Source organism: Thunnus albacares, chromosome 13 (assembly GCF_914725855.1).
Source record: "Thunnus albacares chromosome 13, fThuAlb1.1, whole genome shotgun sequence".
NCBI lineage: Eukaryota > Metazoa > Chordata > Actinopteri > Scombriformes > Scombridae > Thunnus > Thunnus albacares.
In genome coordinates, this window is record NC_058118.1 from 10,378,287 (window position 1) to 10,393,311 (window position 15,025).

Below are 15,025 nucleotides of genomic sequence, written 5' to 3' on the forward strand. Positions count from 1 at the left end.
AGAGAGTAGAGGGTTTATGTGGCATGGATTGGGTTAAGAAATAGGATTTGAGTAAAGAGGTTTTTACCCCTTTTCTCCCGCTTTCTTCCACTCTTTTGTTTAGGCTAGTGAAAGAAGGATTAGTGCGAGAAGATTACAGCAGGCTCTACTAAGAAATTGTATTTAAGGAAATGCTTATTTACTCAACAGCTCGCTGCAATGGCAACAAGTTTGGTTCTGATTTACTCCCTCCATCTTTGTGGGACTCATTCCTGTCTTCTTCTTAGTCATTTTCTCTCTAATCCTTATAACATTTCTTAATGTAATGGTTTAAATTGACATCATTCAGCAATGGTTAATAATCATTGTTACCTGCATTTGAGAGTATTCAAATAAATTTCCCATATCATTTCCCAGTATAATAAGGGAAATTAAGGGAAATAAAAACTAGAAACTGGAGGTGTATGCCAAAATCAGATATAGTTAATGAAGCCCATAATAGACAAATTCCACATTGATTTTTTTTTTTTTTTTGTGATAAATTTCATATTTTAGTGATACTGATGGAGAGATTTCTTTTTTACGGTGTTGCTGTGAATGCAGCTGGTTGTCCGGAGACCGACAGCAGACATGATCGGGGATCAAATGGGATCCCTGGTGGTCATCCAAGTGCCATGTTCCTACATGACATCTCAATCAGACCTATTGATCCGCCTCACTATTAGCTGTCCAAACACACATAAAGGCCAGATCAACACTGCAGGCCTTGATTGACTGCGGTGGGCGGGAAGGTGAAGGAGGTGAGCGGATCTAAAATGCTGCTCTGGGGTTAATGTGATAGAAATGTCTGAGGAAAAGGGTGCCATGTTTCTCGGCTGTTGTTTGTTGGTGCGGTGGATTAGTATGTACATAGAAAATGTCATGTGTAAGCAAGTCAATAATTCAACATGGTTACAGCATGTTTGCTCACTCTGTTTCTCTGTACTGTCACACTCTGTTTAGACTTCAGTTAACAATTCAGTCCTGCATACACTATAATATACATATTATACAGAGCAAATACAGATACAGAGCCAATGGCAATCAGTATTTTCTTTGTGGATTTATAACATAAAGAGAGTTTGTTTCACTCCAAAATTAAAATTCAGTATTATGCAGATGCAAGTCACCTGCAGGACAATGGGATGGTATCCTGCAAAGAGTGATATTGCCAGTTTGTGTCTACATTAATGTCCAGTATATGTATATTCAGTAGATAATGTGATGATAGGATATCTAGTAACATATACAGAACACTATGTACACTTTGCCAGGTTTGTAAAGGTACCCACTGTTTGTTTTGGGGATTTGTTTTTAAAAGACCATATCACAATCAGATACATTAATCAGCCTTCATCCCAAGATGATGACAAGATGAGAAGTTTTGAAAACCGATTTGAGATTCTACCCTAAAATATATTTTTGAACTAAATTATGAAAAAGCAGAAGGGACAAGCAGCATGCAAAACGCAACGAACAGGAAGCATCTGAATGCATCCAATCATGACCATCATCAATTTAATTTGTTTTAATTTATCAAAGTTACCTTGAATAGGTAAGAAGATTACAGAGGAGATGATAGAGACGAGTTGTTGGAGAAGAGCGGATGTAAATTCATCCATTATCAATACCCAAGTGGACTGGAGCCTATACCAGTATACCCTGGACTGGTAACCAGTCTGTTATAAGTCAAAAACTTAAACAGTAGTCAGGAAACACACTTACAGGCAATTTAAAGTCTCCAAATCACTTAACCTGCATGTCTTTGGACTGTGGGAGGAAATGCAGACACAGGGAGAACAACCCAATGCAGAGACGACCAAACTGACAATTTCTGGGTTCAAACTTAGTATATTTGCTGTGAGGCAATAGTGCTAACCACTGCACCACTGCACCAATCTCCCTCAGGTGAATGAATACAAACATCTTTATGGCACCTTCAGGAGACAGCAGTATAGTCTGAACTGTGAGCCACAGATTAAAAATGAGAGGTTTTGAAAGAGGCTTCTTCCTGTTTGGCAGATGGGATGCAGATTCAAACTTTACCTGCTGAATGTTGTTGAGCAGAGGCCAGCGGGTGATCTCTTTTACTTTCAAACCATCTTCGGTGATTACCACCTCTAAAGAGCAACACAGTGGATTTTACACAGCACTTTCAACTAGCTGTTGATGATGATGATTCTGATGTGGACGATCATTTCTATTATTTGACTTTGGTAAATGTGAGATTGTGATATTTGATACTTTGATTCTGAGTGTATTTATGTTCATTTGGCTTTCAGTTGGGGATCTCAACTGTCCTTTCTGGTAAACACCGTAAATGTGTGTGTGTGTGTGTGTGTGTGTGTGTGTGTGTGTGTGTGTGTGTGTGTGTGTGTGTGTGTGTGTGTGATGCTGTGTACTCCAGCTTAGCCCATGGCCCGGGGCAGTGAGCTGCATTAGCAGCACTGTGAGCTGCCTGGTCCCTCCCTATTAGAGTGCTGGTGGCAGAGGAGTGTCATTGCCCAGCATGGAGAGAGAGAGGGCTTAACTGCTGCACAAACACACACCACACACACACACACACACACACACACACACACACATATGATGGCAGATACACAACATATATCCAGCTCTGTCTCTTATCTGCGGCTAAATCAAAACAAGGTGGAGGGGCGAGACCTCTGCCGCTGGATGTTTACTTTTACTGAGTGACATTTTTTTTAAAGAACTTCAATGTTTAAGCCTTAGTTCACATACAATTAACAGTTCAATAGGAGTTAATGGGATATCCAGTTGAGGGTAGGTGTTTGGACCATGGTGGCACGCTTTCTGTATGGTGTGGTGCATCGGGATGTGTGTGTGTGTGTGTGTATGTGTGTGTGTGTGTGTGTGCGTATGTATGTGGTTTCTCTCTCCCGGGACTCTCATTATCACTGCTGTCCCAGATGTCACCAAGCACATAAAACACACGTCATGAATAATGGAGTCCTATTTCTACATCTCTCACCATTTCTCTCCTATCCTCCCACCCTCTTTCCCCTCCATCCCTCGTTTCCTCTGATGCCTCTACTGATGCTTAATCTCCTCAGCGCTCCCTCTATCTGAGATGGTCCATTTAGCTTTATGCAGCATCGTCTGCCTGTCTGGTTTGGACGGGTTTATGGGGGGGAACATGGCGTCTCTGCAGCGTTGTGTTGAGTTATATGTACGCAAACGACGTCTTTTGCATATGAACAGTTTTTATGTCTGTCCCCGCTGTCCATTCAGCCTCTTCCACAGGCCGCCCCCACCCCAACACCTCTCCACATCATCCCCTCCCCCAGTGTTTACTGTTTAAAGTCACACAGGGCAAATTGGGACAGAGCAGTCAGTGGAGCAGAAGAGACGTGGTCCCATCGCAGTGGAAACTGGACTCTGCTCCGTCTGTCTGCTCTGCGTCTCTCTCTCTCCCCCTGCCTCTCCTCAACCTCCACCTTTGTCTGCTCCTCACCTCTGTCCCCCCTCAACTTTCCAGCATCCCCTTTACTCACGGTGAGTCGGTGAACAGCACAACACAGCGGGAAGGGGTAGGCAGAGAGGGCATGATTGAAAGATGAGGTAAGCAGTCAGAATTGGTTAGGAAAGAGGACAGCAGTTAGGATTAGACAGTGAAGCGTGGCTTTTTAATGAAAACATGACAGAGCCGTGGCTTCTTCTTCTTCTCCTTCTCCCCCTCCGACGTCCTGCGTCTCGCCCTCCTTTCCAGAAAATGAACAAGCGACAGAGAAGAAGGGGAAAAGAAAGAATTGAGCGTAGAGATTCAGATATTGCTCATGCAGTGTAGCCTTAACTGGCAGAGTGACTCGTGCTCCGTCTGAACAGTTCGGTCGTGTTAACAAAGTCTCTTTTATGGAGGAGATGCAGCGGGGTGGGCTCCCATTGCACAATTAGTTGTTACACATCAGTTGTGCCAATAAAACCTGCTTTGAATGTGAATTGAAAGGAGTTAAGAGGGCGCCATTCATAGATGTTAAGTAAGTGTGCAGCAGAATAAAAGCCAGGAAAGTGTATATATTTAATTGGCTGACACCTGCTTCTACTTGGGCTTTTAATGTACACAGCAGAGAGAGGGGAGAGAGCAACGGGAGGGTGGAGTGGGTGCTCGCTTTGAATACAGATGCAACACCCCTTTTTTTTTTTGCATAAAGGTTTTGAAAGGAGGGGAGCACACAGACATGGACTGTTATCTCCTCCACAGTTTTCCTCTCTGCTCTCCATCTTTCCCTTTGCTTTACTCCTCTACTGTCTTTTCTTCCTGCCTCCACTCATTCCTCTCTAAATCAAATCTCTGCTTTAACACATTCCTCTGCTGCAAAACCGGACCTCTGCCATTCACTGACTCCACGGTGCTAATTTTATAGCATAGTTTATTATTTTTTGTTTTCAGCAGGGAAATATTTTTTGTCCTATTTTAAGCCTGGTTGGTGATTCTGTATGTGCATGCATGTGTGTGTGTGTGTGTGTGTGTGTGTGTGTGTGTGTGTGTGTGCATAAGCATGTCTGCATTTGTGAGCACCGCAGAGAATATCTCCGGAATACGCTGCTTTTTTTTTTTTTTTCTTTCTTCTTCTTTCTGTGACAGTCACAAGTCTTTGATCCGTCCCTCCTCCCCTCTCTCTTCTCACCTTCTTTCAAATTCTTCTCTGCAACTTGCAGTTGAGAGCAAGAGTACGGCAGAGATACAGAATGCAATTTTCTAACGTCAAACTCACAATATCACCCAATTTTTCAACTTAAAACATTTATAGGGACATAATCTTCATTTTGTTTGCCAAATTACAACAGCTCACTAAACTTTCATGTTCATATTCATTGTGGGTTCATTTGTGTTCTTGCATGCATGTGTGTTTTAGTGTTTTGGGAATATTTGGATCTCATGTGGCAAAATGCTTGTCGGCCATCAAGTTTACATCAATGAACTGCTCTGCTCATGAAATACATAAATAAAATATGGATTTTTTTTTATCATTAAAGTTATATCTCCAAAAATGTCTTACTTAACTATACTTCTCTTTTGAAGGTTTATTGAAAATAAACCACTTTACTGAGTAAGAATTGTTAACAATGAATGTTTGGTTAAAAGTTTAGAGCAACTGCACACAGTTTTTTTTTTTTTAAAGTTGAGTAGAGCTAAAGAATTACACATCATTTCTTATTTTTGTCCTTCATATCAATTACAAAGGCAGACATACACTATGTGTATAAGAATATGTGATGTTTATCGCCTCATATTAATGTGTAGGTATTTCAGCAACATGTCACTATAGATAGATACCTCAGAAACTGAAAGAGAAAACCACTTTCCATTTTTCTTTTCAAGGGCTTGAGGCAGAAAAATGTACAAAAATGTACAATTAATATACAGCTGGGTTTTAATGCAGGAGAAAAAAAACCTAAAAATAACCCTCAGAATGAGTGTTTAAAGTCCTTCCAAGCTGCTAACTTTAGATCACAACTCTTTAAAGGATAAACATATTGCACTGTAGGAATCTATCTGAGGATTTAGACTGTTGTCAGTTTGTGGAGGAGTGAAACCTCTGACCCTCAGTTGTTTTGGCACATTTTCTCCTTGTGCTAACTTCTAGTCATCATAATGAGCAGAGAAAATACACTAACCTTCATTTAACTGGGAAACCCCTTCAAGGCAAGGAACCACTGCCTTTGACCATCAACAGTGTTGAGTAAGATGAAGACTCCAGGGATCAGATTGTAGTGATCTGCCAGAAGGAAAACAGGGATGTGAGTTCGATAGCTCATTAGCCTTTTCCAAACTGATTAGATATGGGGTCCATACTGGGAACTCCCATAGGAACACCGGTATTTTCACTTAGAGCTATAACTGCTGCATGTTCATTTTCACATACAACAAAAAACTGTTTTTCACACAGGTTAAAGTCATAAGATAATTCCTGCTAAGAGAGTAAAAAGGTTGTCTCCTAAAATAGATTAGTCCTGATAGTGTGGAAATTTGCTCATCTAAAGCATGTAGGTCAGATTCACTTGCAAGAGCTAAATTAGTTTCCTGTTGAGAGTAGAGAAGTTAGTTTCAGACCAGCACATAAAACTGCTAATGACCAGGCCCCAAGTATTTTCCACTACTTTCTGAGAGGAGGTGAGACTCACTGCCTTATTTTGACATCTAACACTGTTGAGTATTCCTGAAGGTTTAAAAGCTAAATAAATTCCACAGATTGTCCTTATTTTAAGGAACTAAACTTTAGACACCAGCAAAGTTCCAGATTGAACTAAAAGACGGTGTGTTATGTTGTAGGTTTTTAGCAAAATATTTGTGATTAGATATAAAACCTTTTTACATCTGAAAAGATATATTTAGCAACTTCATAGTGATGCTATTTTTTTTTTATTAATTTCTTAACTTCTACCACCAATTCACCATTATGATTTTTGCAGTTACACAATCCAGTGTGTTCCATGGTTTTGTCCTTGATGATTGTAAACACGTTGCGCTTTAATAATTGCAGAAAGTACACCGAAATCATAACAGGATGGCGATGAGAAGACCCTAGCAACAGGGAGAGTATGAAGAAAGCGTGAGAGTGGGAGGGAGGGGGAAAGATGCAGAGCATCAATAAATAATGGCCCCACTGAGGAGGTGGAAATATGGGCCTCGTTATCTTTGCGCCGACGCCTTCATTTGCATGTGAGAAAATGAGGCTGCTACTAACTCGCGCACACACACACAAACACATGCTACACGCACAAAGTCTTGGACCCACATGGGCTACAGTATATATCCTATTTATAGACTCTCTGTCATGCATTTTTTCCTATTCTCTCTCGCACATTTATATTTCCATTATTTTCCTTTTTCCTTCCTCCACTTTGGAATTTGTCATAGCAGCAGGTCTGGCCTGTTGTGAGTGTGCGAGGCTGTGGGCATTTTGTCAGATTAGAAAATAAAATGAAAGTGAACCTTTATTACATGAAAAAGGTTTGCTAAGGACATACGATTAGTTTGAGTAATGCCCCATACAGTTGCAGTGAACACACAGTCACACCACTGAGCACGCAGTCAATACAGCAGTTGGATTTTAAGTGCCTTGCTCATGGGCATCGTTCATTTATATTCCCCTTTCAAGCAGTCTGTGGGTTTGAATCAGCCTCAAATAAATGTGTGTAACCTAACAGACAAGGGCAGACAAATAAAGGACTAAAATTGCATATAATAGTCTGACTTGATTTGAAGAAGTGTGCTATTATGCATTATGTGTCGTGTACACAGTAAAAGCAATGACAGCTGGAAAAGGCATGAGAGAGGTGTGGGGGACATAAACTTGTTAGTTTTTCATTATAAGAAAAAAATGATCAATTATGAAATGTTCTAAAAGTAGTATAAATGTGTAACTCAAATATTTTGTTTCTCTGTTTTTAAATGTATGTTTAGCGTTTTTGTAAAGATTGAGAATAATACTTCACACTGCCTATGCCCATTATTTTCCTGATCCAGCAAATACAAATACAAATTTTTCATGAATGAGACCCATTCATTTTCCATGAATGGGTCTCATTGAGACTCTGACCAATGCTCATACAAAATCCAATAATGTGTGCCATCCTCTAGGCAATACAGCTTCTTTCAAAAAGCTTCTTTCTGGGTGAAAGGACTCTTTAAAAAACCATTTATAGTTGATAAAAATATGTGCAGTAAACCTCCAAATAGTCTGTTCAGAGCCTTTTTATAGGTCCATGGGCACTTCCTTTTTTTTTTTTTTTTACCTAATGGTCCCTTTGGTTTCCTAGTTCATGGCATGTGCAAACCAAAATGTTCAAATGATAGTTTTGATTGCTAAAAGACCACTCCTTGAACCCATACCAACAACATACCAGAAAAAAGTTTAAATACAGGTTTAAATCCCACACAAATGTATATGTCTCAATCTATTTAGTTTTTGGTGAAATTCTTCCATGAGAAAACTGAAAAAAAAAACAGTTGGATCAACAAGGGCCTTCCTCTGTGCATTTCACATATTTCCTCCAATCAGATGAAATAAAAAAAAATACATACATGTTTGAGACGTAATTCTAGATGCTTAATGAATAGGGATGAGTTAAATCAGGGCAGACTACAGGTATGTGTAAAACGTTCAATACTTGGAAAATCAAACTGTCGTACCTCAAGAGAGAGACTATAACATTTAAGTGTAATGTAAAGGTGGCACAAGTGAAAAACAACATTATGCAACACCAACAACTGCACCCTTTTTCTACTCAGAGCGCCGGCGTGTATGCATGTCTGCATGTTTTGCTGCAGCTGTGTCTGCGTGTGTGTATGTGTGTGTATGTGCGTGTTTAATGCACATTGGCTCTGTTTCTCGTTATCTAGTCAAGTCAGCATGAATAAAAGCTGAGGGAGCACAGTGATTTAGTAATTAATATTTTACTCTGTCTGCCACTCTGCTTGGAGACTGGGATAAGAGGCTGAGAGAGAGAGAGAGAGGAAAAGGGTGAGACAGACAAGGGTTCACACAAAGAGATGAAGAGAGTCGACTACAGACGGGCTGATTCTCTGAACAAGCCACTCAGTTAAGATGGACAGATAGTGAAGGAAATAATGTGATTGAATCAGCAGCACGTCCCTGCAGAGGGGATGAATTCAGCCCCATGCTAAAGACAGAAAGTGTGGCTTTGACAGATCCAGCTGACTCTCTCTCTCTCTCTCTCTCTGCCTATGTCAGAGTGTTGTGACAGGCGAGTCATCGGTGTTGTGGGAGTAGCAGTCTTAAAGTGCTTATTATCCTGTAAGGCTTCATTCTGGGGGGCAAACAAAGGCTGCAGTGAAATTGCAGCCTGTGCCTCCTCTTGGGTCATACAGTATATTCCATGTAAACACATGCACAGTCCATAACTGCTACTTTCAGCATACCTGCTCAACCCACTGCAAGATCCTGACAAACACAGAGATTGTAGATAAAACACTTATACTGATAAATACACAAGTGCACATGAAGGCAGCCAATCCAGCCGCTGGTCTCTTTGGATCCAGACATGGGCGATAGTTAATGTTGGCGATAGTTAAAGCTTACTGTATTCTGTTCAAACCATTTAAAATAGGTCAGACTTGAGCTGGGAGACTGTTGCTATATGTTTAAAGGTCCCATGACATGATATCAATGCTTCCTTAATGTGATGTATTTCCTTTTGAAACAGGATGTAGGGGCGCAACATTAAACACAGAGTGTGTTCTTTTAATTGTGAAGAGAAAAGCAGTTTAATTTCAAAATATTCTGTTTCATGGGATCTTTACAGCCTTTCATCAAAATGTAGGCTTAGTTGTAGCTTCAGATCCAGTCAATGGATGTTTGAGTTACCTTAAAATGTGAACCTATATCCCTCTAGATACATGAGATATATTCTTTTATTTGAATCTGTTCAGTGGTGAATCTGGAGGATGTTTTTTTTTGGATGGCATAGGATTTGGGAATAAGGTCCAAGTATTTCAAGAAAACACAAAAACAAATACAAACAGTAAGCAAAAGAGAATGAGTGTATATGTGTGTGTCTGTATGCAAGATTAAATGTGCAACATTGACAATTTTACAGCGCATACCTGGCTAAACAGACTAGTGCTCATTACTCCTCTATGTCTCTCTGCTTCTGGTTTCACTCTCTTCCTCCATTCAGTGAGCACAGCATGAAAACAGGCCGCTCCCATCACATAGTGGCACACTTGATCTTTGGCCCTCTATTTTTGTTACACTGCACTTGTATGAATGTTAGTCAGATTGGCGTAGATAATGTGGTACCCGAGTGTTTTACATTGTGTGTAGAGGGATAGTAAATCTGTCTTTGCTTTATCTGTGGGTGGTGTAAGTGACCGCTGTGTGTCCTCCACGCCTTAAAAGAGTGCCAAGTTTTGGGAAGCAACATTATCAGGCAGGTAGTGCCAACTGTTCAGGCAGCTGTTTGTTCTTAGCACAATAAGGTTTTGCAATGAGCACAATGGATCTGTACCAGAACAATCATCTTAGTGCAGGATTTTCACTGGATGTTTCTGTCTGTCAGTAGTTTTCCTTTGGGGGTAATTAATATTTGTCTTCACTGAATATGTTTTCCTCAGGCAACAGGTTCTCGCTGACCTCCTTCGGGGCTCTTTACATCTCTGATGTTCAGAAGGAGGATGCCCTCTCCACATACCGGTGCATCACCAAGCATAAGTACAGCGGCGAGACGCGCCAAAGCAATGGAGCCAGGCTCTCCGTAATGGGTGAGCAGCTTGGTTCCCTCTCTGTCTAATTTACTCATGTTAGTCTTATATTTCTTTTCGTCTTGACAAAATAATGATCCAATCTCTGCCCTCCAGACCCCAACGAGTCCTCACCCACCATCCTGGACAGTTTCCAAGCAGGGGAGGTGTACGCGGGCCAAAGTATCGAGCTCCCCTGCACAGCGGGAGGTTACCCCGGCCCCACCGTGCGCTGGCTGAAAGATGGTCGCCCGATACCCTCAGATGCCCGCTGGACACGGCGTTTGACAGGGCTGGTCATCAGTGACCTGAGGCAGGATGACAGCGGCAGCTATGCATGCGAGGTCACCAACAGTTTTGGCTCAAAGGAGGTGTCTGGACAGCTTCACGTGATAGGTGTGTGAGCACGACTACACACACATTTGCAAACAATCTGACACACTCCCGCTGTCTTTTCAGTGAATCAGGCTGACAGACGCACATGTTCACAAACTCCTTTTCTTTTGGTTTGAGGCACACATATAAATCGCACCTTGAGTGTGTCTGTAACAAACGTGTGCGAGCTGTATGATGCCCCATCATATCATGTCTCAAAACGGGAGGACAGGGCTGTAATTGACTGAGACTGAATCCGTAACAGAGCTGCCAGCACCATTCACCATCAGAGAGAAAGAAGGAGGGTGAGGAAGACGGAGATAAAGACAAGGGGTCAAAAAGGGGACGATCAGACATCCAGACACTGCTGGAATGACATTATCAACAATGTAATAACAAGATAATAAGAGAGGCGGAGATAAATATACATTGTGTAAAGTATACAAAGAAACAAAGAGCGGGAGAAGGCGAGACAGAGGGAGAGAATGGAGAGTTGGTACGCTTTGCCAGTGGGCACATCATGGCAGCACACTCTGTGACTGTGACAGGGTGAGGGGGGGGTTGGGAGGCACAGCAATGCCCCCCAGCACACACCACCAGCTGCCTTATTGCTCACTGACATTTGCACACACACACACACACGTACATACACACGCTCTCTCTCTCACACACAAAAACACACACACACAGACACACTTACACACACAAGTGGACAGAGATGTGAAGAGATATCTCCAGCTGCTTTTTTAATGAGTGCGTCGAAATGATTGAGTCACCACCACTGATTGTGCTCTCTCTCCTTCTCCCTGTCTCTGTGAATGTAAACGCCTGCTGTCTACATGAATCCAGGTGTCATGTTTTGAATCCAGTTGAATTATTTTACAGTCATTTAAGAGATGAGAAAATTGGTATCACATTACAAGGCGTACCAGTAAAAGATTTATAATTTGTTTATAAATTAATCAATAAATCATTCATGTTTTGCAAGAATAATAAACTCTTACAAGACAGGAACAGGAAGTAGAGAACAAATGTTTACTCAAAAACTGGCAACCTAAAATATATTTTTACCTAATGGATGATCATTCTGTGAAGCATTAATAACCACTAATAAATTGATCAATAACAACTAATTAAAGGGTGTATTTTTATAATTGATTGTACAGTGGTACCATAACATTTTATAATCCTTGCATTTATAACAGAAAACCCTTTAAAAACTTGTGGACATCAAGTTTAAACAATACCAAATAGAAAATAAAGAGTAGTTTTTAAGCAACACATACTTTATATGATAAAAAAACAAAAGTAATATTATAAGAATAAAAAATTACATGTAGTTTTTTAGATACAAATTGCTTTACAGTGAAACATAAAACAGGAAATGCCTAAACCAAAAGTAAGAAAATGTATGTTTTAACATTTTTGTAACATGTTTTCCGACCTCGTGCTTCCTTCTCTCAGATCCGCTCCGAGTGACCTTGTCCCCTAAGAATCTGAAAACTGGCATCAGCAGCACATTGTTCTTCACCTGCACTGTGGAGGGCTCTCCAGAATACACCATCACCTGGTACAGGAACACAGAGCCCATCGTCCCAGACCAGCACATCTCCATCCAGGGACAACACAATGACACGCTGCAGATCACCGCGGCACAGAAGTTCCACTCTGGGGCCTACCAGTGCTTCGCTTCCCGCAAGGGCCACACTGCTCAGGACTTTTCCATTATTCTGCTAGAGGGTATGTGGACAGAGACTGTCAGAGAAGTAAACAAGAACAGATGCTGTATAAACAGGGATGCAGCAGGCATTTTATTACAACACTGTAACAGGAAACCACAGTCTTAAAATTTATAGCTTCTACGTTTACTGTTGAATTCTTCATTTGAATATCGGTGCATAAATTGTTTGCCATTACAAATGTCATTGATACATCCATAAATAAGACACTGCTGGGTTGTGTGTCATCTAATAAATACACAAAACCATCAGCATAAGCAGATTTTAACCCCCGTTGTTGAACTTGCTGATTTCCAGATCGTCTCACTATGTCATTTTCTATTTTGTCTCTTTCTCTCTGTTTCTCCACTCAGATGGTACTCCTCGTATCGTGTCTTCCTTCAGCGAGCGGGTGGTGAACCCCGGCGAGCCTTTTTCCCTCATGTGTGCGGCCAAAGGAGCCCCGCCCCCCTCCATCACCTGGACGCTGGACGATGAGCCTGTTGTGCGAGACTCCACCTACAAGACCAGCCAGTACACCCTGTCTGACGGCCTGACCGTGTCACACGTCAATGTCAGCAGCCCGCTCATTCGAGATGGAGGAGTGTATCGTTGCGTCGCACGCAACTCGGCCGGTAGCGCCGAGTACCAAGCGCGCATAAACGTAAGAGGTGCCTGTCTGCTTTTCAATATAAATGCACTCTACACCTGACTCTATACAAACACATGAGGGATAGTGAGAGGCATAGATCACTTTGCATTTGACACACACTCACAGTACATGCATTTATCTATCTATCTATCTTTCTATATATCTGAGAGTAATTCAGAAATACACACAATCATTTAGATACACAGAATATATGAGTAGGTGAAAAATCAACACATATCCTCAATCAGATTTTAGCAAAGGGAGCATAACTAACCTCCCTCCCCACCTCTCAACTTGCCCCAATCACTCTATCCCTCAACCATTATCTCTTCACCTCCTGTCTCCGTGGCTGCTCCCTTGCTCTGCCATGACCTCCTTCACCTCATCTGCCCCTCTCTCCGACCTCTGTGTCTCTCTCGGCCTCCTCCCTCCATCCCCTCCCTCTCTTCCCTGTGTCTCCAGGTCCGCCCCGAATCAGACCCATGCGGGACATCACCGCAGTGGCGGGCAGGAACACCTACATAACATGCCGTGTGATTGGCTACCCGTATTACTCCATCAAGTGGCTGAAGGACGGCATGCAGCTGCCTGATAATCATCGTCAAGTGGTGTTTGAGAACGGCACCCTGCGGCTGACGGACGTGCAGAAGGGCGCGGACGAGGGCACCTACCTGTGTAGCGTTCTGATCCAGCCCCAGGTGTCAATCAACCAGACTGTCCATGTCACTGTCAAAGGTAAGAAGAAGAGAGGAATGGATTCAAATGGATAAAACTGCACTGGGAAATGTTTTTAGGGAAAAATACACCGAAAGTGAGGCTACAATAGAGATAGAGTGACACTGCTGTACCTTCACACTATTTTCCCAAAAGACGTTTTCCTGCATACTATGGGCATTTGCACACATCACTGTATCCACAAAATGTCTCAAACAGTAGTGAGAAAGCAATATATCTAAAGAAAGCTGACATCACCAAAAGTTTGTTCTTTGACTGGTCAGGTTGGTAAAAAAACAACCTTGATGTGTGGAGTAACAGATGTTAGTATTAGCATTCTAGCAAAAAAATATCTCTGGATATCAGAATACCTGGTCACTGCCATTAGCAGCAATGTTCATGTTCAAACTTGTGCAGTGGAGCTCCACAGTAATGCTGTATGACACAGGTAGATTTGTGTGTTTTAGGATAGATTCATGTCTCAGTTTGTGTCATTTTGTTTTGTCTGTGAGTGGGGTAACGATGGTAGCAGGGCAGCTGCAGAGGTGTTTAAGGGTGTGTGCATGTGCCTGCGTGTGTGTCTCTGATTTAATTAGATGAATAATAATGAAGCCTAGATTAAATCCCCCAGATGTCTCAGCTGTAGTACCCCCACCCCAACCTCCATTACTATGGCAACGGAATGACTTCCTCCTGCCAATTGGACTCTAACCAGAGCAGCTATTATGGGCTGCAGGAGATGGGGGTTGAAGGGGAGGGGGGGCCCACTGGCCAATGACCTTCTCTCTCTCTCAGCATTGCTCCAGATGGCCACACTGCCACTCTTCTACGTCTATCGCTGCCTTTATTCCACTGACTCTCGTCAATCTTCCTCTCTCCCCCAGTGCCGCCCCTCATCCAGCCCTTCGATATCCCCTCTACCTCAGTGGGGAAGCTCATGTACATCGCCTGTGTGGTGTCATCCGGGGACATGCCCATACGCATCACCTGGCACAAAGACGGCCAGCTCATCGTGCCAGGCTCCGCCTCTGGCGTCGCAATAGAGACCAAAGAGTTCATGAGCTCCCTGCAAATCTCCAAGGTGACACTGAAGCATAACGGAAACTACACCTGCATCGCCAGCAACGCCGCTGCCACCGTCAGCTGGGAAAGGCAGTTGATTGTTACTGGTGAGGGATTGAGCGAACGGAGAATGACATGATGATGAATTAGGTCAGATGTGATGTGATAGCTAATGTGCAGAGGGAGCATAGAATTGTATTGAATTGTTATTTTAAGAACATTCCCATTTTAATGTAAGATTTTCTTTCATTTAAGTTA

General features: G+C 42.2%; 1 protein-coding gene across 3 annotated transcripts in view; it reads left to right on the top strand.

Moving 5' to 3' along the window:
• Window positions 1-15,025, top strand: part of LOC122994924 (Down syndrome cell adhesion molecule-like protein 1 homolog) — a 54,061-nt gene that overhangs the window by 18,885 nt on the left and 20,151 nt on the right. For 2 of the 3 annotated variants that reach the window (XM_044369717.1, XM_044369719.1), the window contains exons 4-9: window positions 10,121-10,267; window positions 10,364-10,642; window positions 12,086-12,361; window positions 12,714-13,010; window positions 13,454-13,726; window positions 14,590-14,874. In XM_044369717.1, coding sequence (XP_044225652.1) covers window positions 10,121-10,267; window positions 10,364-10,642; window positions 12,086-12,361; window positions 12,714-13,010; window positions 13,454-13,726; window positions 14,590-14,874 — 1,557 coding nt within the window. Of the gene's footprint in view, window positions 1-10,120; window positions 10,268-10,363; window positions 10,643-12,085; window positions 12,362-12,713; window positions 13,011-13,453; window positions 13,727-14,589; window positions 14,875-15,025 lie in introns of those variants that run through there. The other variant, XM_044369720.1, reaches the window with a different exon arrangement.